The 24,455-nt window shown below is 44.0% G+C and overlaps 2 protein-coding genes across 2 annotated transcripts; one reads left to right on the top strand and one right to left on the bottom strand.

Annotated features, from left to right (window-relative positions):
• Positions 1–145: 145 nt before the first annotated feature.
• Positions 146–1,980, bottom strand: LOC114863099 (histone H1-like). Its single transcript, XM_029163943.3, has one exon. The coding sequence runs from the start codon at positions 1,231–1,233 to the stop codon at positions 595–597; it is 639 nt and encodes a 212-aa protein (XP_029019776.1). The 5' UTR covers positions 1,234–1,980; the 3' UTR covers positions 146–594.
• An 11,072-nt stretch (positions 1,981–13,052) lies between these two features.
• On the top strand, positions 13,053–23,790 carry LOC114863088 (NACHT, LRR and PYD domains-containing protein 12-like). The gene is made up of 10 exons (XM_029163930.3): positions 13,053–13,349; positions 14,909–15,191; positions 15,493–15,609; positions 15,777–17,604; positions 18,130–18,300; positions 18,593–18,766; positions 19,303–19,476; positions 19,888–20,061; positions 21,900–21,946; positions 22,066–23,790. Exons 2-10 carry the CDS (start codon positions 14,915–14,917, stop codon positions 22,593–22,595), a joined length of 3,492 nt encoding a protein of 1,163 aa, XP_029019763.1. The 5' UTR covers positions 13,053–13,349; positions 14,909–14,914; the 3' UTR covers positions 22,596–23,790.
• The last annotated feature ends 665 nt before the right edge of the window (positions 23,791–24,455 follow it).

The following is a 24,455-nucleotide window of genomic DNA, read 5'->3' as shown; positions in this document are numbered from 1 at the left end:
TTAGTTTTATATTAATTTGTATCTCTTTGAATGCAACAGGACGAAAAATGTATTTCAATGTTTGACATTTTTCGAAATCATTAAGTGTTTAACGCGATGCCAAATGCTCTAAAATGACTCAGATGTACTTTGTAGGAAATGGGGATATAAGAAATTTACTGTGGATCGTCATCATCACGTTCATAATGTATGAAACACTGGAAGAGAAATGGTCACCAGAACATCTGGAACTCATCGCTACTTTAGAAAATAAGTAACACGGTACTAAAACATCATTACACAGTGCAAATACAGAGAGAGATAGGGAGAAGACAGAAAAAAATCCCCTCAATATAGTTAAAGTGTGTAGTAGGCCAGTAATTATGACGGTGTTGCTGCTTCCTTTGCTTTTATTGTTATTATTGTGAATTTCCATTTTTGGATATTGTGTTGATGGATGTTCTTGTATGTTGTGAAACTTAATGCAGTAAAAGTAAAAGTCACAACACACTCTGCTTTACTGCGTCTTCCCGCTGTTGAACAGGATTTGCTCTCCAGTCGAAGTGTTGGCTCTGAAAAGAGCCTTTGTGTCAGAACCGTTGTGGACCGAGCCGCTCACTTCTTCTTGGCCGCGGTCTTCTTGGCTTTGGGCTTCGCTGCCTTCTTGGCCGGAGCCTTCTTGGCAGCAGCGGCCTTCTTCACCACCTTCTTGGGGCTTTTTGCTGCCTTCTTGGGGCTCTTTGCCGTCTTCTTCGGGCTCTTTGCCGTCTTCTTCGGGCTCTTGGCCGCCTTCTTGGCCGCTGCGGGCTTCTTCGCCTTCTTCGGGGACTTCTTAGCGGCCGCCGGCTTCTTTGCTGCCGCTGCTTTGGGCTTCTTAGCGGCTGCGGGTTTCTTGGCTGCGGGCTTCTTGGCTGCGGGAGCAGGCTTCTTGGCCGCTGTCTTCTTGGGCTTGGTGTCGGTCTTCTTGTTGATCTTGAAGGAGCCGGACGCGCCGGTTCCCTTGGTCTGGATCAGGATTTCTTTACTGACTAGGTTCTTGATAGCGATCTTGACCCGAGAATTGTTCTTCTCTACGTCGTAGCCTCCGGCAGCCAGAGCCTTCTTCAGGGCGACAATGGACACGCCGGTCCGCTCCTTGGACTCGGATACGGCTTTAACGATCAGCTCGCCCACGCTGGGGCCGCTCTTCTTGGGCTTGGTGGCCTTCTTTTTTGCGGCTTTGGCCGGTGCTGGAGCTGGAGCTTCTTCTGCCATTTTGTCAAAGTAGCTTCCTCCTCACGATACTAGAGTCAGAGTGTAAAGAATCCCGATCAGGAGGCGGCCCATAAACACAACATGAGAACCGTGGAGACTCAGTCGGCCCGAGCTCATCTGGGCGCTGTGACATCGGGACACTTGTGTTTTCTCTGTACCGATTAAACCGCTAAAAGTCACCGAGAGAGAAGCGCTGAAGGCGGACAGTGAAGGGAGCCGACAGCGGACACGTGTGTCTTCATGTCCAGATCGTGTGGAGCTCGGTCGGTGGCTGCGTTCCGTCTATGGAGCCTTCAGAACTCAGCTACTTCGCGTCCGGAGCAGCGCTACTCTGATCATTTCTGTCCTAAATTCACTGAAACTGGATCGAACCACCACCAGAACCGTTTTCCTGCTGCTCCACATGTTGGTTCAGAGAGTGAAAGTCGAACCAGCATCAGTCGAAGGTCGTGTTGAAATAAACGGAAGTTTTTGTTGTGGCAGCAAACACACGATACTCATGAAGACGATGAGTTTGACGAAGGTTTGTCTGTGCTTTGTTTGTGATGTTGTATTGTTGTTGTCACCTGTGTGTGCAGTCCTTATGTAAGATTTATCTTTTTGTTGTCTTTGGGTTTGTGTAATTTCTGTTTGTTTATTCAGCTTTTAGCCTTTCGTGTTAGCTGCTTTGTCCTGTCATGCAGTGATTATTAGTTAATGTTTTGTCTTTATTATTTGTGCCCCTTATTAAATGTATTTATTAACACATGTGTGGTATGAGTTTGACGTCCTCCATAGTTGAGTTAATGTCTGGCCTCAGATCCAGGTTGAGCAGGCCTTGGTTAATGGGGTTATATTCCCAGGTTAAAGGTCCAATCAGCCTCAGCTGCTGACGTGCATCAAGTTTGTGAGCAGCGCACCTATTTGTAACACATGTGAACAAATATCAACACAGAGATTTATAACACAATAACAAACTTTAGATGTGGTGATATCATTCAATACAAACACTGTACAAAGGTGTAAAAACTGAGGATAGTTTAGAATAAGGAGCTCAGAACAGGAGAAACCGTTGGCTGATGAGTGAGAGGAACTTCCAGTCAGGACTGTGATTTCATGGAGCCACAATGTATCAACTAGTCAGTGTCCCATGATGCATTGTGATGAAGATGAGTCTCAGCAGCTTCTGCTAATTGACTGTCACAGGGTCCAGAAGGTCTGGAACGTGCTGAAAGTCCTGAATTTAGAAATGACTTGCAGCTTGATAATAAGACACTGGAATAGACATGGATGCACGGTTAACAGTTAAACTCTAAAGAAAATGTATAATAGTATTAAAACAAACTAAAATATACAACACTGGACATGAATAAATCCTTGCACTGACAATGCAAATGAACTGACTATATTTATTTATTATTGGTATGATACTATGACTAATAGTTATAACTAAATTCAATTCCCACACTCACACACCATAAGTTTCAGCAGTGTGTCTCCATCTGAATGACAAAGGCCTTGTTTGAACATAACAGGAATTCAGATAACATGACTCAACTTTCAAACATCTTCATCGACTGACACTTAAATGCACCTCAGCACCATAAGATCACTCACACATATCCTCCACACAGGCCACAGGGCACTGACACACTAAAACTACAAAACACACAAACACTGGTAACCCTGATCCCAGTTACACCCATAATCCTGGGTAGGTGGGTCTACTCCTGGACCAGAACAGTATCACTACTTGTGTAGCAGCCTGCTTAGTGCTGGGGCTCCCCCATGTGTGTGTATTTGTCTTCTGGTTATGTGTGTAGCACACTTTATGTCTGTTTGTCCTTTTGGGTTTGCTTTATACAACTTTATTGAAATAACAAAATTAATACACAAAATTTCCAAACAACAGTAAACAATTCAATAAATAAAAATGCACATTATCAGTACAATATCACATACTCATCAACATCATAATAGCTACAATTTTCAATTAAAAGACAAGATATTATTACCATGGATTTTGAATAGCAGTAGTATTACCTTCAATCTCAGCAATCATCTTCATAATAAAAATACCAACCATTAGAATATAATTATAATGCGCTTAACAGTGATGATGCCACGATATCTAAATTACTTTGCAGACCTAATAAGAATTTGACTAAAACAAGAGAAAAAGAGCATATTCACATGTCCAGTAAATGCCATGGAGAGATTTGCGTTTGTCCACAGTTCTATGTCTTCTTAGATTTTGAAGTGTCATTATCAATAACTGTCTGTTTTAAAACCATAATGTATCTTGTTTACCAAAGTCGAGTTGTAACCATGGAGATGATCCCCTGGAATGGTTCAGCTTTTTGTGGAGTCCATGTCTCTTCCAGTATCCCACACAGAACAGAGTTATAACTTATTTCAAAGTCTGGACCCAGGCCTTTCAGCCTAAACCGGACCTCCTGCGCTCGATAGCAGTCAATTAGGAGATGTTGCTGGGTTTCATCCTTGTCGCAGTAGATCATGGGACACTGCTTTGTTTTCACGTAGCAGCTCCAAGATACCACGGCCCTGACAGGGAGCCTCCCTGTGCTAATCAACCAGCTCTTATCCTTTCAGAAGGTTTCTTATCCTGCAATATTTTTACAACTTCTGATTCACATGGTTTTGTTTATGTTGAATAAGTTCACGATATTTAAACGTCGTTATGCTGTTATACCTTTACTTCCTGGTGCTTTGTGTTTGCCTCACTCTGGCAAGGCACATGAACTGGAACCATGTCATATTATTCTGTGTAAAGTTTAGCACTTCACCTGTTCGTAACAACATTATCATCACAGTAGTTTGAGAACTACTGCCAATCATTTATTTTGAGGTCTTTGGGTGTAGATGTACATGCTCATGTATTGACTGTAAGCTTTCACATACTGAGATGAGACACTGATGAGTCTAGCTTCATGTTCTTACTGACTCATGCGTCCCTAAAGCAGTGGACGATAAGCAAAGTAAACGTTACAAAGTTTCAGTCACATCTTTAATTAATTCAAGTATTGATTGTGTCATCTACAAATACGCTGTACGTAAATGAAGGCTTTGTTCTTTAGGTTGTGTGCGTGGCTCTTAAAAGAGCCGTTTTTGTGGATCACAGCTGATTCAGGTCTACTTCGCTTTGCCGGCGGGTTTCTCCGTCTTCTTGGGCAGCAGCACCGCCTGGATGTTGGGCAGGACGCCGCCCTGGGCGATGGTGACTCCGCCCAACAGCTTGTTGAGCTCCTCGTCGTTGCGGACAGCCAGCTGCAGGTGGCGGGGGATGATCCTGGTCTTCAAGACCGACCTGCGCTTCCAGAGCTCTGCCGTCATGGCTCTGCAGGAGGCCAGCGAGGCTTATCTGGTCGGTCTGTTCGAGGACACCAACCTGTGCGCCATCCACGCCAAGAGGGTCACCATCATGCCCAAAGACATCCAGCTGGCCCGGCGCATCCGCGGGGAGAGGGCTTGAACTGTCCGCTCCATAACAAACACAAAGGCTCTTTTAAGAGCCGCTACATCCACTAAAGACGATCCTGTGTCATTACAAACAAGCGCGTTATTTATTCCTATGAAACCCCCTCCTAAAAATCTACAGCCACGTTTTTATCAGGTAAATCGTAGCCTTTTTTGTTCGCTTTGCGCATAAACCAATCAAATTGTTTTTGAGTGAGTCATGTCCAGATGTAGATGTTTTTATTGACGTCTGCTGCCTTTCCTTTACATTAAACCATAATTTGATGTATTTATCTCTTAACCTCTCAATATAGCAAAATCGTTTTTTTGTAATAGTTTCTGTAAAATAGTTTGTATTAAAGACTAATTTAAACAACTAGTATTTGAGTGAGTTACATACTCATGATGTAGATGGTTTTGCCTGCTGCCACTATCACTATATTTAGTTATGCCAATATTTAGTGATCCCACAAGTTTCCCATTTAGTATACAGTCTTTGACAGTTTAAATCATGTTTTTCCAAGAGTCAGATTATTCACATGTTCACCATGAGTTTTGTGTGTGGCCCCATTAACAATAAAAGTTAATGCTATTGACTTTTTTCAAGCGTGCTCTTATTTTATAAACTATGTAGTAGTAGTGGTTCTTCAGGTACTTCACGAGTAGAAGAACTGCTTCCAACAACAGAAATAGTTGTATTATGTTCACGAAGGTTTTATAGTATGTGTTTAGTAGTGAAAGTATGGTCCCACATTTAATACCACCAAATCTTGGTCTCCCCTCAGTTTATTCCAATAATTTTTTTTAGCTTCAGTAATTCTAAAAATAGAACGCAAATGCAGCAAAAAGATAAATGCTGGCATGGTGTAAAAATTGCAAACTCTCACAACCAAGGACTTCTACATGTTTATGTCTATTGCTGTTTTCACTAGCCTTGTGCCTTTACATCACAGGTCAGATTACTGGAGGTTTCCATTTACCTTGTCTTTTTCCTAAGTAAGAAGATGTCACACAGCCGCTTTGAAGCCATCATGCAGTTTCTTCATCTAAGTGACCCTGATGAGGATGAAGAAAGTGAGAAAAAAAGGAACTGTGGTGGGCACGACAGGCTTTTCAAAATAAAGCCACTCTACACTGAGATGATAAATGCCTGCAAGGCTACTTTCCAGCCTTCAAAAATATTCCAATTAATGAGCGGATGGTGGGACGAGAGTTACCAATGAATGAATTGCTGTTTTTGAACTGGAAGGACTTTAAACAGAGGACGATGTGTTCCACAGTCCATGAAGCTTCATGAAGCAGACAATCGGGAGGAAAGTGAAGGCTGGTGTTTGGACGAATAAACGCATCCCTGCTCCAGACTCCATTCTGGACCACAATAAGATCATGGGTGGTGTAGATTTGTCTGATGAACTCCTGGGTTTTCACACCATCTGCCATAAAACCGGAAAGTGTTATAAATCTTTGTTTTTCCAATTTATGGATGTTTCTGTGGGTTGTCAGAGCGTATGCAGATGTTTCCTGGAGACACGTCTTTGTGTCTAAACAGCTCTCACGTTTTCGACCTCTCAGTTCTCTCTGCAGAAAGAGCAAACCGGATGGGTTTGGACACGGCTTCTCTGTTTTAGTTTGGTTATTTTATTTATTATATGTAATAAATTTACAATTATTGAATTGAATTTTAAAGTTGTGTTTGTTTAAATTATCTTAAGAAGTAGATAAGATGAGATAACACAAACTGGAGGAGGCTGGGCAGCTAACCCAGCTGGACCAGCTTCTCTTCAGCGGCACAGAGTTGGACACCTGCAACATCCGGGTAGGAGGCAGCGGTCAGCGTCCTGCTGGACGATCGTGAGGAGGATTAAGGTATGGACTTGTTTTATTTATTGCTCGGACGTGAGTGAATCGGCCATTACGTTTTGGGTCTCAACGCTCACGAGCCACGCATCAGGCCTGCAACGGTTTGGTTTTCAGTTTAATATGGTTTAAGTGGACTTTGAAATTAATTGCATATTTGTGGCACTGTTATGTAAGTGTACTTTATGTTGTGCGTAATATTTTGCACTGACAGGGTTAAGTTGTTATTAATTTACTTTATTTAATGTACAATTAAAGGGGGAAATTATATTTTTCTACAGTTATGTTCCTTGGTGGTTTGTGGTAAACAACTGTGCCTTAAGAAGTCAAGAGCTTAAATTACTACTGAAATTATCCAGGACTAAACAAGTACTAAATTCAATATGTATAGTAAAACTGTAAAATAAAACATGTAAAATAGGAACTCAGGGCCCTTTCTACTCCAAGACACAGTAGACGGGCTACATATATACTTTAACTCCCTTCTCACCCCACGCGGGTGGTCTCATCCACTTTCCAAGCTCAGGTCCTCTACCAGAGGCCAGGAAGCTTGAGGGTTCTGCGCAGTATCCTTGCTGTTCCTAGGACTGCACTTTTCTGGACTGAGATTTCGGATGTTTTTCCAGGGATCTGTTGTAGCCATTCCTCCAATTTGGGGGTCACAGCCCCCAGTGCTCCGATCACCACAGGTACCACTGTGGCCTTCACCTTCCAAGCCTTCTCCAGTTCTTCTCTGAGCCCTTGGTATTTCTCTAGTTTCTCGTGTTCCTTTTTCCTGATGTTGCCATCGCTTGGTATTGCCACATCCACCACTACGGCTTTCCTCTGCTCTTTATCCACCACCACAATGTCTGGTTGGTTCGCCATTACCATTCTGTCAGTCTGGATCTGGAAGTCCCACAGGATCTTGGCTCGCTCGTTCTCTACCACCTTGGGAGGTGTTTCCCACTTTGACCTTGGGGTTTCCAGTCCATACTCTGCACAGATGTTCCTGTATACTATGCCAGCCACTTGGTTATGGCGTTCCATGTATGGTTTCCCTGCCAGCATCTTACACCCTGCAGTTATGTGCTGGATCGTCTCAGGGGCCTCTTTGCACAGTCTACACCTTGGGTCTTGTCTGGTGTGGTAGATCTGGGCCTCTATGGCTCTGGTGCTCAGGGCCTGCTCCTGTGCAGCCAGGATGAGTGCCTCTGTGCTGTCCTTCAGCCCAGCCCTTTCAAGCCATTGGTAGGATTTGTTGAGATCAGCCACTTCAGTTATGTTCCAGTGGTACATCACGTGTAAGGGCTTGTCCTCCCATGATGGTCCCTCTTCCAGCATCTCATCCTCTGTTCTCCACTGCCTGAGACATTCACTCAGCACGTCATCTGTCGGGGCCTTATCCTTGATGTACTTATGGATCTCGGGTGTTTTATCCTGGATAGTGGCTCTCACGCTCACTAGTCCTCGGCCTCCTTCCTTGCGGCTAGCGTACAGTCTCAGGGTGCTGGATTTGGGGTGGAACCCTCCATGCATGGTGAGGAGCTTTCGTGTCTTAACATCTGTGGTCTGTATCTCTTCCTTTGGCCACCTTAATATTCCCGCAGGGTATCTGATCACTAGCAGGGCGTAGCTGTTTATTGCCTGGGATTTGTTCTTGCCATTGAGCTGGCTCCTTAGGACTTGCCTTACTCGTTGGAGGTATTTGGCTGTTGCCACATTCCTTGTTGCCTGTTCAAGGTTGTTGTTTGCCTGTGGTATTCCAAGGTACTTGTAATTGTCCTCAATGTCTGCTATTGTTCCTTCTGGGAGTGAGACCCCTTCTGTGTGGATTACCTTGCCTCTCTTTGTCACCATCCTCCCACATTACTCGAGCCCGAATGACATCTCGATGTCTGAGCTGTAGATCCTTGTGGTGTGGATCAGCGAGTCGATGTCTCGCTCACTCTTGGCGTACAGCTTGATGTCCTCCATGTAGAGGAGGTGACTTATGGTGGCCCCGTTCCGGAGTCGGTATCCATAGCCAGTCTTGTTTATTATTTGGCTGAGGGGGTTCAGACCTATGCAGAACAGCAGTGGGGACAGTGCATCTCCTTGGTATATGCCACATTTGATGGATACTTGGGCAAGTGGCTTCCCATTGGCTTCAAGGGTGGTTCTCCACAACCTCATCGAGTTTGCAATGAAGGCCCTTAGAGTTCTGTTGATGTTGTACAACTCCAAGCATTCAGTGATCCATGTGTGTGGCATTGAGTCATAGGCTTTCTTGTAGTCGATCCAGGCTGTGCACAGGTTGGTGTGTCGCACTCTGCAGTCTGTTGTGACTGACTGTTCTGTTGTTATTACCCTGCCATTGAGAGTACACTTTCGCAGGTTGTGTTGCGAACAGCCGGTTTATTCGTCTGGCTTCGTTGTCTCTGGTGTATCTCTTTAGGCGGCTGGCCAAGGCTTGTAGCCTTTGCTTGGCAGTTTTGAGTGTTTCAGGTATGGGCATCTGGCCTTACCTCTTGGGCATCGGTCTTTTCATTGCTCCTCTCTGGGCCTCTGTCATTTGGCTCTCTTCCCTCCGAGCTGCCTTGATTTTTGAAAAAATATCAATTGATTTTTGATGTTTGAAACAATAGTATTGTTTCTCATGGCTCCCATGGTTGCTCTTATACCCAAGCACCTCTAGTATCACTGATGCTGAAGCATATATCTGTTATTGTTGTGGTAGGGATCGCTCTCAATGCTGCATTCACATCTTCCATGAGACTTTCTGATGGTACTTCACTTAGTCGTTGTAGTGAGGTTCGGGGTTGCCTGCTCAATCTCGCCATGATCTTATCTTTCAGGTCAGTCGATGCCTCGCTTAGCGTATCTTCGTACCCAATTTCCGGTTGGGGAGATGGTGAAACCTCCCCTCTGACCTGGCGTCCTGGCTCCCCCTTGCCGTAGCATTTGTGTTGTATCTCGTCAATATCAAGTTGTGAAGCAGTTGCCATTTGTGGATGTTGGAACACTGAGCTACTAGTTGCTTCGCCGTCTTGAATGTGGGTTTCTCCGTTCCCATTCGCCGCACATTCTTTGCATGTAACCCCTCTGACTAGGGTTACTTGAGTAGTAGCATACCAACAGAGCCTTGTTCTCGCATTTCAGCCATTTCTTTCTTGTTCCAGTAGCCCACTTCTCGCCAAGGTGCTCTGGTTCCCCAACACCTGACGCAGACCTTGTTAGACCGGGCAAAGTCTGAGCCGGTATCTCATGTGGTTCATTGTCTCTCATGATATGAGGTAGGCGGTAGCTTGAAGGGTCTTGCCCAAGGACCCACACTGGATGCTTATTCGCCCTAACAGGGATTCGACCCGGGAACCCCCCACATGCAAGTCCTGCAATCGGGCTGGGCTGGGCTGGGCTGGGCATCTATCATAAGAATGACTGAGTTTGATCACAGAAATCTCAGAGGGAGGAGTCATGAAGATTGATGGCCACAGGAAGAAAAGACTTCCTAACTTCATCCCTAAAATGTCACTTGCTTTACTGAGGAGTTTGTTGAGTCTGTTCCTGTCTGCAGCTCTCAGTCTACTGCTCCAGCACACAGAAGTAAACAGAATAGCACCGGTAACCACAGACTCATAAAACAACCTTAGCATGGTTCGTCAGATATTGAAGGACCTGAGCTTCTGGTCACATTTCCCATTGTTAATGTGGATTTAATGATGTGTTGCTGGTTTCTTGTAGTTGTTCTCTCTGCTCCTTTGGGGATAAATAAAGAAAAAAGACACTTCCATGTTTTAGTTGCTTTCAGAATGAATCCAGAGACTCAGCTGTTGTTTCTTTTGTTACCTTCTTACAAGCTGATGATTTAACACATTAAAGTTGATGATGAGTTCACTATCAGGGTTGGTTACACCTTCTCCTTGTTTGAGCCTTGTTTGAATTTAACAGATGTTGCTATAAAAATATTGACTAGGTTAAATTAACTAAATGAGTGGAATTCTCTCCCTGCGTCTGTCACACAACCACTAATATGCACATGTAAAACCCTGAAGTCAACAGATGGTGAGTTGATCTCCAGCTTGTGAGAAGGACGAAGCTGATGATGATCTTCTGTTGACAGATGCTTGTAGAGCTGAATGTTCTTCCTGTGGTTGGATCCTTGGAGCCGTTTCGAGAAACGTGATCCAGGTCCAGTGTTTGAATCACCTCAGCCTGATTCTGTCAGAAGATTATTCTAACATTTATATACTTGCAGAAAGAACCGTGGTGGAGTTACTTTCACTGACTCTAGCAGAGAATAATGTTGCGGGACCTCATCTGTATAATCTGTTAATAACAGAATCATTATTAGGTTCTCACATGCTCAGACAAAGGAGGCACTGCGGCCTGCATGTAAAGTCTTCATCCTGATAGTAGTGAGTGAAAACGAAAAGATTTCAAAATTGAGCGCCAAAACCAGGCGCCAAGCTGGGGAACCATACCTTGCTCCCCCGCTAAGACGTCAGGACTCCCCGCGGCGACGGAGGAGGAACTTGGAATACAGCCATCCTGATTGGACCAAACAATAGGACAGGCATTACCGAAGACACGGTTATAAAAGCTGCCGTGACCAAGACTCGTCCCTTGTTCTCTCTGTCCCTTGTCCTGTCCCCCTTGTCTTCTCGCCTTCGAGTCCATTGCAGACCTTTCTTCTCTCCGTCCACCTGGAGCTTCCACCGCAGCCAGCAGCTGAACCAACGTGGACATCGTCACAGAGAACGGGCCTGATCACCCATCTACTTCCAGCCACCCGGCAGGAAACCGCCAGCTTAACCGCCTCACTCGCCGCCACATCAGCCGATCACGACGTGGGGGCACACACACACACACACACACACACACACACACACACACACACACACACACACACACACACACACACACACACACACACACACACACACACACACCTCTTATCTCAGTTAAAGTGCATACACATACAGTACTTACAGAAGAACCCACCATAAGATTAGGTTGTAATTTGCAGAGTTATTCAAGATAGTGGAGTTAATATTAATTGTTTAATAAAGCGTTCATAATTTAATTGGTCGTTGTCTGTGATTATTTGTATATTGTTTTACAGCACTGGTGAATTGCGTTGGCTATAGTACGGAATTCATCCTTCAACCAATTTAAATACAATTGAGACTGTATTGGCTATTAAAAATTGGTTATTGGTCCATGGCAACAGGGTGGTGCCCCGTAAATTAAGTAATTATTATTTCAATTAATAATTATTAAATCAATAATAGTTAAGTGTTGCACTTACCAAACTATAGACCTTTGTCATATAGTTATAGATTTAAGATAATAACCAAAATTTGTGAATCTAAATTATAAACATAATTGGCATTTTGGAGCTATAAATCCAATTATTATAATTTGTGCTCCTCGAATATCCCCAACATAATTGGTGCAAACCTGTGAGGTTAATCAAACTCAGACCTTTCTGAGACTAGGTGGTGTTGCTAACTTACTTGGCACTACCACAACCCTCACACTGCCCCAACATCTCTGGTGCTGCTCCATGGACAACATTTCCTCTTTGACTTCTCGCTCTCCCAGTCGGCTCCTCTGCTCCTTCCTACATTTAGTAAGAATAAAACCACACTCACAAGAACTTCAGTAGTTTTACTTGCTCTATTGTTTTTGTGAAACCCCCACTTCACTGATTTCTTTCCTCTTCCTGGTGAATATTAGAGTTTTAGTTTTTCCTACTGAACCTTTAAATTGCCATGAATGTGATCGTTCTTCAACCACATTCAGTGCCTCATGTGTCTTTTGTTTAATACGTCTGATGTTTCTTCCTCTATTCTGCAGCGCTCCATCAAATAAACAAGAATCAGTTTATATAAAAACCTTATTTATCCAGATAGAAACAGTAGTGGACTAATGCCACCAACCTGAGGGAACATTATCTACCAGATACTTTACAGACACAGTCTTCCACCTCTGACCTGAAAAAATGTGTTAATAACAAATCTTTGTTCTTCCTGAAATTCCTGTTGTCTTTACTTTATTCACAAGTCCCTCCATCCAAACTATGATGCTCTTTCTCTACTGCCATAACTGATTCCTTCTATCAAACATGGTCCATGGAGCCTCTGTCTCCTGAATCCTCTGACAAGGGGACAGACTTCCCTTTGTTTCCAGGTAACATGTCAGTCTGTCAGTGATCATTCTGTACTTTATCTGACTTAGATGTGATATTAGAGCTGTTGGCCTCTAGTTTACAAGTCATAATGGATTCTTCCCTGGTTTCCTAATAAGAATAATCTCTGCTTCCTTCCATCCAAACCCTGCTACTGCTCTTATCATTTATTGACAGTTAATGAAGGATCCACCAGCATCAGCACTTCTCTCCAGAACTCCAGCATGGGCTGTTCTAGTCATCCTTCTGCCTTTGTCTTACTGACTATTTGGACTTCAGGGAAACTTGATTGTGTTTTGGTATAAACGTCGCTATCTGGTGGACAATGTCAGTCATTGACGCATGAGTTCATAGCAGAGGAGAGTTTGTGTGACGTGCAGCTACGAGGGAGTTTTGCCTTTTATTATATAACTGAAAGGTTGAAGGAGACACTAAACATTTTCACAGTGAGATATTGTTTAGTTCAAGTGTTGAACAGACGTTGAATGTTCAAACATTAACGTTTGGTTTAATCTAGGGCTCCTGACGTCTTGACGTCGTAAAGAAGGGGAGGAGCCAGTGAAACAAAGCGGGACTAAGTTTAACTTCCTGATTTATAGAGAACAGAGCAGAAGGAGCGTATTAAACACCAAGAAGAATAAAAGTTGAGGGGGTGAGTGTATAACAACATTACTGTTAATGAGTCTCTGTGTTAGGTGGAAGTGGAGAGGCGAGGGAGCAATTAGGGTTGTTATGCGGTTTGATGGAGAGGTTGGAGTAAATAAAAGTGACGAAATGTTTGCCAAACAAGATTGCAGAGATAATGTATGCGAGGGTACTGATTGATGTTAGGGTTAGGACTTTCAAAAGTGGGGGAGAAGCAAGAGAGGGGATGTAAAGGGGTGATAAATGGCATCCCAGTGGGGGTCAGTATGGATGTACTGGTGGAGCAGTTCCACGTTAAGCAGAAGAATGTAATTGGGGCTAGGAGAATGAGAAGAGGGGTGGGAAGACGGGAAACAGAGCTGGTGGTGGAGCTGCCTCTGGATGTGTCTATTGGTTTTGTTAAGCGTTCAGTAAGACACTTTGTTCTAAATCCAGTGAGATGTTATAACTCAGGGGTTTGGACACATGGCATTGGCCTGTAAGAGAAGGAAGAGGTGTGAAGGTGAACATGATTATGGGGAGTGTGGTTAAGGGTGGAGCCAAAGTGCTGCAACTGTGGAGGAAAGCACAGCGTAGCGTTCCAGCGTTGTGAGGTTTTAAAAAAGGAAGTCAGAGTGCAGCAGGTTAGGAAGTATGTATGACACATGTATGACACATGCAGAGGCGGTAAGATGAATAATGTAATGTGAGTAATGGAGATGAGTAATGTAGAGATCATGAGAAGGGAAAGATTTGAGAGAAGACTGAGAAAAGGAAGCAGGAGGAGAGGGAATGTGTTAAGAAGAAGAAGTTGGTGACTTTCATAGTGGGAGTCAATGATACATTTGACGTCAAATCAAAGACAGATAAAATACAGATTATTGTTAAGGCTGCAGTTCACCATCTGGGCATGACCGGGTAAAGTGGGAGGAAGTGAGGGATGAATTTAGTAGAATTTAGCAGGTGAGTCAGGAGGTAGGGCTACAACTAGTGGAGTGTGGGAAGCTGTTTGGTAGTGCACAGGGATGGATTTGGAGATGCTGTTAGGTGGAAGGAGATAGGACACAGAGCGGAAATGTGGTGGTTTTCTGCTTTCCTGTCGGTGTTAACTGGTGACCGACCGGTCGCTCGTCGTTCAGCTGTTGGAAGTAGGAAGCAGCTTGTTGGTTTCTCTGTCAGTACAGTAGCTAAACAAACTGATGTATACAGTGTTTGGAGTTAAACTATAATCAGTCTGATGCTGTTTGACCGTTGATCCTGTTGTAGTTATGGAAGCAGTTGAAATCAAACCAGGACTGAGAAGCTCTGCTCCCGAGGGAAACAAACTTTGTTCTACTTTGTTTTGGACAATGATGAGACACATCGACTCTGAACCTGTGAGACCTGTTTAGAACCAAAATCTGGAAAATAAGAAGCTGATCAGCCACTAAAAGGCAACATGGACTCTTTTCACACTGATGATCATCATTCAATGTCTGATGGACAGGAACTTAAAGCTGAGACCAGACGGCTGATGTAAAACTAACTGATAATCTAAGAAATAATCAAGATAACATCACTGTGGCCAATATTCTCTGTCTTTATCAGGGAGTCATGATGACATCAGAGAAGCTGTTAAACATTCTAGAAGACTTGAAAGATGAGGAATTCTCTAAATTCAACTGGTTCCTGCAGCAGCCTGGAAGCCTGGAAGGATTCACAACCATTAAAGCAAGTCGACTGGAACACGCATCACCATGTGACACAGTGGATGTGATGGTGCAGACGTACAGACCTCGTGGAGCAGTGGAGGTGACCCGGAAGGTTTTAGAGAAGATCAGCAGGAACGACCTGGTGCAGAGTTTGTCTGACAGCAGCTCAGAATCAGGAGGTGAGTCACACAAGTAACTCATTCAGTTGCTGGATCTTAAAGAAACATGTGGACTGATGAATGTACTGTAGGATCACACTGACCTGGGAAGAGCAGCACCAACGGTTCCTCTGAGAACTGAACCCAACTTTAAGCAGATCAGATGTTTGTGTTTAACACAGATTCAACGGAAGTGACTTTGTTCCAGTTTCTAGTTCTTAGCTGGATGTAGAAGCAGCATCAGGAGCACTTCAGTGATCCACCACTCACCTAATGATCCTTGACAGCAGGAACTAACAGGCTGAATCTGTGTCTCTGTCAGTGGATGTCAGTGATGCTGGGAAGAAGTCAGAGACCAGACCACCTTCCTCTCCTCAGACTCCTCTTCCTCAGACTGAAGGTGAAGCTGATGGTTCCTCTGATAACCAAATCCAAGCATGTGAGTTCCTCTGTCAAACATTTTCTCAGGTTTGACCCAAATAAAAGAAGATTAGACCAGAACCAGCAAAGGTTGTTTCATTATGTTCACTAACACAAAGACCTGAATCAATGAACAAGACATTTATTGACACCTCACACTTTGTCTTTGTGTGATGTTGGACCTAGATGTGATGGTTCCAGTACTAGAGCCACGGCCCATCACATATTACCAGCAGATGCTTCAATCAAACCTTCAAGACAAGTTTCTGTGTATGAGAGAAGGTTGGTCAGATAACGACCAACTTCTGGATGACATCTACACAGAGCTGTACATCACAGCTGGGCTGGATTCACACATCAACACACAGCATGAGGTCCAACAGGTTGAGACGACACAGCAGAAGCAAAGATCAGCAGAGGAGCCAGTGAAGCCCAGTGACCTGTTCAAACATCTCCCTGGTAAATACAGACGCATTAGAACAGTGTTGACCAATGGAATCGCTGGGATTGGAAAAACGGTCCTTGTGAACAAGTTTGTGTTGGACTGGACCCAACAAATGTCCAATCAAGACGTGCATCTAATTTTCCCCTTCACCTTCCGTCGGCTGAATCCACTGAAGGGACAGAAGTTTAGTTTGTCAGAGCTCATTCATGAATGTATCCCAGAAACTGAGTCCATCAGTCTTGGGGCTCTGAATTACATCTTTACACATCTACAGTCATCAGGAAACAGCAACTATGACAAGAGTAGGTTTAAACTTCTGTTTGTGTTTGATGGACTGGACGAGAGTCGCCTCCAACTGGACTGTAGCACCAGTGAGAAGGAGACGGGTCAACGTGACGTCACAGAGTCCACCTCAGTGGATGAGCTGCTGACAAACCTCATCAGAGGAAAACTACTACGCTCTGCTCGCATCTGGATCACCACACGACCTGCAGCAGCCAATCAGATTCATAGAGACTTTGTCGACGTGGTGACGGAGGTCAGAGGGTTCACTGACCCACAGAAGGAGGAGTTTTTCAGGAAGAGATTCACAGATGAGGAGCAGAGCAACAGAATCATGTCCCACATCAAGACGGCACGAAGCCTCCACATCATGTGCCACATCCCAGTCTTCTGCTGGATCACTGCTACGGTTCTGGAGAATCTGCTGGAAACCAAAGAGGGAGAAGAGCTGCCCAAGACCCTGACGGAGGTGTACGCAGAGTTCCTGGGGTTTCAGATGGATCGGACTAAAGACAAGTACGGACCAGAACAGAGCAGCAACTACATCAAGTCATTAGCTAAACTGGCTTTTAAGCAGCTGCTTAAGGGAAACTTAATCTTCTATGAGGGAGATCTGAAAGAGAGTGGCATCGATGTCAGTGGAGCCTCAGTGTGTTCAGGAGTGTTCACAGAGATCTTTAAACAGGAGCGAAGGAGGAAAGCCAAGAACAAGATGTTCAGCTTTGTTCATCTGAGCGTTCAGGAGTTTCTGGCTGCTGTTCACATGATGCTCTGTTACACCAACGGGAAGATGGAGGAGCTGGAGAACTTCCTAGGAACCTCCAATGCTGCTCTGGATGTTGTCCTGAGTATAACCATGAAGAAATCCCTCCAGAATCCAAGTGGCCATCTGGACCTGTTTGTTCGCTTCCTTCATGGCCTCTGTCTGGAGTCCAACCAGACAATCTTAGGAGGTTTGCTGGGTCACACCGAGAACAGTCCAGAAACCATCCAGACAATCATCAACAACCTGAAGATGATGGGCAGTCACTCTCCAGACAGAAACATCAACATCTTCAACTGTCTGATGGAGATAAACGACCACTCAGTCCATCAGCAGATCCAAGAGTTCCTGAAATCAGAGAACAGATCAGAGAAGGAACTCTCTGGGATCCAGTGCTCAGCTCTGGCCTACATGCTGCAGATGTCAGAGGAGGTTCTGGATGAGTTGGACCTGAACCAGTACAACACATCAAAAGAGGGGCGACTGAGACTGATCCCAGCTGTGAGGAACTGCAAAAAGGCTCAGTAAGTTCAACGTTAATGTGATCATTAATATTCTACAGCAACATTAAGCTGAAGCCTCAGTGTTAAAGATAAACACTTCATACACAGGATCTAAAGGTTCAGTGAAAACATCAGCTACTGGTTCCTAGAACACCTCTTTGTTGAGGATCAGATCAAAGCAGCTGTAAAGTTAGTGAACATTTGGATCTTGTGTCTTTCTTTGCTTGATGGAGTTTTAAGTCAAGTCCAACAGAGAAACTTTAGCTCTGAAGAGTTTCTGCTAAAAACTTTTGACAGTTGACATGTGATCATAGCTGATGGTCGTTTCTTTCAGTGGATGAAGCATCTGCAACATATTTCTATGATCTGTCTTTATGTTTTTTGGTTCTGTCCAGACACATGTTGGTTCTAATCTTTGGGACCTGGTGGAACCAACAGAGCTTCTTACTTTGTTATGGATGAGACCAACTGAGCTGCAGCTGCTTCAGCTATAACATTCATTAAGTCACTTCACATTTATAGACTTTATATTTTCTGTCATCACAGACTTTCTGGCTGTGGACTCACAAAGACTCACTGTGAAGTTGTGGCCTCAGCTCTGAAGTCCAACTTGTCACATCTGGCACATCTGGAGCTGAGTAGCAATGACCTGCAGGACTCAGTGGAGGTTCTGTGTGCTGGACTGGAGAGTCCTCACTGTCGACTGGAGACTCTGAGGTCAGTGTTTTTCATGGTTCATGTTTTTCAGCTTGTCGCTGAAGGAACTTGAAGTCTTTGATCCAACACCTCTGGTTTTCTAGTGGTTCCAGCAGCAACTTGTGAATCAGTGCTGACATCAACAGGTGCATGAATGTTGTGCTGACATGTGGATGATGTGTAGAAGCTGAGATCATGATGACACAACAACACAAGCACAAAGTCACTGCTCATTTTAGACTAAACATCAGTGATCAGGACAAATCTGACTCATTATTATTGCTTTGATCCACATCTTTGATTCTTTATTTAGATTGAGTGGCTGCAGTTTGTCAGAGTTCAGCTGTGATTCTCTGATCTCAGCTCTGAAGTCCAACCCGTCACATCTAACAAAACTCGACCTGAGTAACAACGACCTGCAGGATTCAGGAGTGAAGCAGCTGTGTAGTTTTCTGGAGAGTCATCACTGTCGACTGGAGACTCTGAGGTCAGACTCCCTGTTTTAGTTTTGTGTAAGTTTAATGTGTTCATGTTATCGACCGTTGTCTTCAGATGATTGTTCAGATGAACATGTTCTCAGTGAGTGAGACACATGACAGAGCAGGAGAAGAAACCTCTGCTCAGCAGAACCAAACTGTTGGTGCAACTTTCTCTTTAAATCACTACATGGTCTGAGAAGATGAAGCCACATCCAGGTGAATGACAGCATCTGAGCTGTGAGATCCACTAACAACAAACATGTGATGAGAAACTTCCTCCTCTGTCTCTGTTCAGTGTCTGAACTCAGACACAGAGAAACTGGAGGTTGAAGCTTTGACCATTAAGAGACGAGGCATTGAAGTTTTATCAGAGTTTAGACAAGAACGTTTCAGTCGGGATCATATTGTTAGTTCTATCTCCAACAAGACAACATGGGACAAACTAATGAATCACAATAAAGACACAAAGGTGTTTTTGTCATGACAACACCATGAGACACTGAATGGTTTCATTTCCATCTTAACCCACATCTTCATCTTTCAGACTGAGTGTGTGTGACCTGTTAGAGCGAAGCTGTGAAGCTCTGTCCTCAGTTCTCAGCTCTCAGTCCTCTTGTCTGGGAGAACTGGACCTGAGTAACAACAACCTGCAGGATTCAGGAGTGAAGCTACTGTCTGCTGGACTGAAGAGTCCTCACTGTCGACTGGAGACTCTCAGGTCAGGATTCATGAAGCTAAAGATCATCTAAGAAATGTGCACAACACTCACATTCTCTGTAAAGTCCATTTATTTAGCTAAACTACAACTATAATAACAAAACCAACTCATTAAACAGGCAGCAAGTCTAAACTGTGGAGGATCAATAAACTCTTTACATTTCTGTTTAATCACATATAATAAATGAGGTGTGAAATGATATAAACTCCTTCATCTTTGTTTTGTTCACCAGGTTTGTCATTATCTGACTCCAGTTTCCAGACTCTCATTCTCATGTTGCTTATGATTAGATCCCATTTCAAGCAGGAACCTGTTAAACAGTTCTTAGAGTTTCTCTCCACTGTAGATGATCAAATGTGCCTCTTTCCAAACTGTAGCATGTAAGTGTGCTTTAACATTGTGTGTGTTCAGGCTGTCAGGCTGTCTGCTCTCAAAGGAAGCTTGTGTCTCTCTGGCCTCAGCTCTGAGCTCCAACCCCTCCCATCTGAGAGAGCTGGACCTGAGCTACAATCATCCAGGAGACTCAGGAGTGGAGCTGCTGTCTGCTGGAGTCAAAGATCCACACTGGAGACTGGACACTCTCAGGTATGGACACAACTACACACAGTGTCTGGTGGAGGAGCAAATAGGGATGTGGAGCTTTAGAATCAGACAGGTCCTGTAGAGTGCACTTTACAGAACTAGGAACTTGTCTTGGTGTTAGGAAACCTTGCTGGAATTTTTTCTTGGATACATCAGGACAGAAAGATAAGGTCGGAGAGCAGACAGTGAGACTGTAAGGTAGGGGGGGTGTATCTACATCAGTATAGTGAAGTGTTGTTTATAGAACCTTGACCGACGCCGACCAAGTCCGAGCCAGTCCAACAGTTGTCCTTGAAGGGAGACACAATAAGAGAAAGAGGATAGATGTTACAAACACCCCCAAGACCAGACAGGACGGAACCCAAAAGCAGTAACAGGCGAGGATGGCAGAATACAAAACGATATTTATTATAATACACAAAACAGAGGGTCACTACAGAGTAGGAAAAAGGTTCATAAACTAAACTGAGGCGCACTGCGAAGCAGGGCCAAACAAACTAGACAGAGGAATAATACAAAACAGAAGCCACTACCAAACAAAACTAGGACACAATAGGTCGCTGCACTGAGTAGCCAAATTAGGAGTAACAGGGCTGTTCACGATCCAAACTAAACACAAAAACCAACCGTCATACAGGAAGCTAGATGCAAACTGAGAGTCCACCACAACACACTGACAACTGGAGGAGTCTCCATCCTCCAATTAAATAGTCCTCCAGTTAATGATGTTCCCGGAAGGAAACAGCTGCTTAGTGCCGCTCTCTGAGATTGGGAGGAGACTCACAACAATAGAGGCACAGCTAGTGAGCTAGATTGGACCCGGGAAGGGAGGGTGAAAGGGAGAAAGGACAGAATAATACACAGCCAAGTCTAGTAACATTTTAAATGGTCAGAACTCAGGGCTTCAGCACCTCTTGAGGGTCCAGGGGGTCCCTGTGACATCTCCTCAAGCCTGTCAGACAAGGCTGTCGCCATAGTAACCAAGTGTTCAGTCTGTCTGCAGGCATTATCCGTCTGTCTCTTGTCTCCCTCCAAACAGGCTGACATGTTATTTGTCAGTCCATCAGTCCAGCCGTCCACTGGTGTAATTCAGCCGAGTATCCCTGGACCCCAGGGCCATTTGTAACTCCACGGCCAGTGGACGTGCCAATGAGCCAGACGCAGATTTTCCAATCTTCCGATAAAGCAGGGCACCACCAAGGTCAATCATGAGTAGCCCTCTTATCAAAGTCCAAAATATGAATAGATCCTCTGCGTCCTCGATGGACAGTGTCTCCAGACACACAGGGCACCGGGAATCCCACGCGTCCCACACGTAACCAAAGGCAAAAGTCCTTGAGGGGCAGAGCGGCTCCCTGTGATTCTTTTTGTGTGGAAACATTTTATCCAAGGCGCTGAGTGACCAGTTGATTAGCTCCATGTTCAAACAATAGATATTCCAGAATAGCAGATCAGGGAGCTTAGAAGAGTGGGAGCAGAGAGAAAAGATGTCTGCACTCCTCAAGGGGCGGAAGTAGAAGATCTTATGAACTTAGAACCCAACCTTGGAGTGTGACATCATAAACACATTCAGCCTTTGCTTTCTGTGGCGTCACATTAGTTTGGTGGTGACAGAGTGAGACTGAAAGCAGGTGTCTGACAAGTGAAATGGAGAAGTCAAAGCATTTCTCCACGTCACCCCCTGCTCCATAGATTCCAAGATAAGGATCCAACTCCTTAGTTGTTGCTGAATGTCCATCCCTACATACAAGCCTCCATCTGAACACAATCCTACAACAATGTGTGTGTGAGAGCCATGTAATGTTCATGTCTGCATGTCTCTGACCCCCTCCTCCTTTCAGGGTGGAGCCTGGTGGAGTCCAATGGTTGACACCAGGTCTGAGCAAGTGTAAGTGTGTTTTTACTGAGATCAGCAACATTCAACCATCTTCAAACTGTCACGAGTCATCATCAAACTGATGATAGATCAGTAACTGCAGCTGGATTGTGTCTTGTTCTCTTCATCAGATTTCTGTCAACTCACCATCGACACAAACACAGTGAACGGGAAACTACAACTGTCTGACAACAACAGGAAGGTGACATGGGTGAAGGAGGATCAGTCATACCCTGATCATCCAGACAGATTTGACCTGTGGCCTCAGCTGCTGTGTAGTAATGGTCTGACTGGTCGCTGTTATTCGGAGGTTGAATGGAGAGGAGACGTTGAAATATCAGTGAGTTACAGAGGAATCGAAAGGAAAGGAGGCAGTGGAGACTGTGTGTTTGGACGCAACAATCTGTCCTGGAGTCTGATCTGCTCTGATGATGGTTACTCTGTCAAACACAACAACATAGTAACATTCATCTCCTCCTCTGTGTCTCACAGAGTATCAGTGTATGTGGACTGTCCTGCTGGTTCTCTGTCCTTCTACAGAGTCTCCTCTGACAAACTGATCCACCTTCACACCTTCAACACCACATTCACTGAACCTCTTTATCCTGGGTTTCTGCTCTATTCTCCTGGTTCCTCAGTGTCTCTGTGTGATGTGTCGTAGTGAGAGTTTGATCCTGTCATAGAAACGTTATTACTGTGGAACATAGTTCAGTCTGTTCATGTCTGTCTTGTTTCAGATTCATGTATTAAACCAGGTTCTTTCTGAAAGAGTTTCTCAATGATTCTTTGTGAACTTCTTCCTCTTCCGTCCTTTAAATGTGGAAGCTCTGGTATGGGTGTGAGTATATATCTGAGAGTGCATGGGTTTCTCGTATGATTGACTAGTTGTTTGTGTCTGTGTGAGTGTGTATGCGTGTGGTGCAGTTGGTGTGGGTGTCCGTTTCCTGCTCGCGGTTGTGGTGGAAATTTCCCATAAGGAGGCAGATGAGAGAGTTGTCTTGAGATTTATTTTAAAAATGATGGGGAAAGCAAATCAAAAACATGGATGTTGATCGTGCACATCAACAACATCAAGAGCAGCTGGGGAGATCAGTGCACACACCACGAAGGTGTGATGCCAAGAGGCCACAATCCTCAAGTCGTCTCTGCCTTTTAACCCCTTTCTCTGGCCCCGGTGGAATGTCTCTCCGGGGGCCGTTTCAAGAAGGAGGTTTCACAAACTGAACTCTGAGTTGACTGTTGACTTACACTGAGTTTGCAAACCTGGACTTTTCGGTTTCAGAAGAGGTGAAAAGAGTTTGTTTAAGCAACTCTGAGTTGATTGACTCAGAGTTAAGCGTGTGCACCGTGACGATACAAAGCCCTGATCAATGGAGTGAAGATATTAGGAGTCACCATGGCAACAGCACAACAAAAGAGGTCCAGAAATGGATATGATACCTCAAGCAAATAGCGACTACAAGCCTATACTCCGTAGAAAAAGCAACACGGCTGCAGCGGCAAAAGAGAAAGAATTAGCTTGGAAGAAAAGAAAAGCTGCTCGAGTCAATGCATAAGTTTATACTTTAATCATACAGTGTTCAGTGTAAACAATTACTAAATGGTTACTAAAAAGTTAGTATTGTTATATTTCACTTGTAAAGTAAAGACTTGTAAAGTAATTTTTCACTCATCTAAGGAGTTACTTCAGTAACTGCATAAAATACCAAAGTTTGTATGAATTAAAAGTACAGTGTTATGTCTATGCGTTTTTAAAATTCCTGTTGTGGTTGATGTTTAAAGTAATAATAATTCAATAATCCAATACGTTTTATGGAGAGCATGTCGTGGAAATTTGTAATAAAAGGCAGATGAGAGAGTTGTCTTTTGTGAAATCTATTGTAATAACAGAGAAAAATAAAAATAATGGGAAAAGCAAATCAAAAGCCAGCTGGGGAGATCAGAACATACACCACGAAGGTATAATGCAAAGATCACACAATCCTCAAGTTGCTTCTGCCTTTTAGCCTCTCTGTCCGACTAGGGTCGAATGTCTGTCTAACCCAATCAAAATACATGCACCATCTCCTCTCTGTCGCTGTGTGTGTGAAGATGTTTACATTCTCACACCTGCATCACTGACGTCCAACTACAGTATCTGTGAGAAAGGAGCACCAAGTCTCAACAGACAGAGAGACACATCTCCCCGGCCTTGGGTTTGGGAGCTAGAGTTGAGAGTCTATCAGGCAAAGAAAACCATTGAACAATCTAGGTGAAATGCCAAATGCATACAGTAAGACAAAACATAAGCTATTAAATGCAAAACATAAATCATAAATCATATAATAACTGCATAGAAGTAGGGAAGAAACTATTTTTCCCACAACAGAGCAGTTATTATTAGCAATTATATACATTAATCTAATTAGGTTTTTAAAAGTTACCCAAAACTCATCTAATAATATAGTTTAGTTTCAATTTTTATGTATTATGTACATATTAAATAACTAAATAGCATGCAGAGTATAGCTGTGCAACAGTA

This window comes from Betta splendens, chromosome 9 (genome assembly GCF_900634795.4).
Source record: "Betta splendens chromosome 9, fBetSpl5.4, whole genome shotgun sequence".
Taxonomy (NCBI): Eukaryota; Metazoa; Chordata; class Actinopteri; order Anabantiformes; family Osphronemidae; genus Betta; species Betta splendens.
Note: the sequence above shows the minus strand (reverse complement) of the source record. Positions and strands in the feature narration are given on the sequence as shown.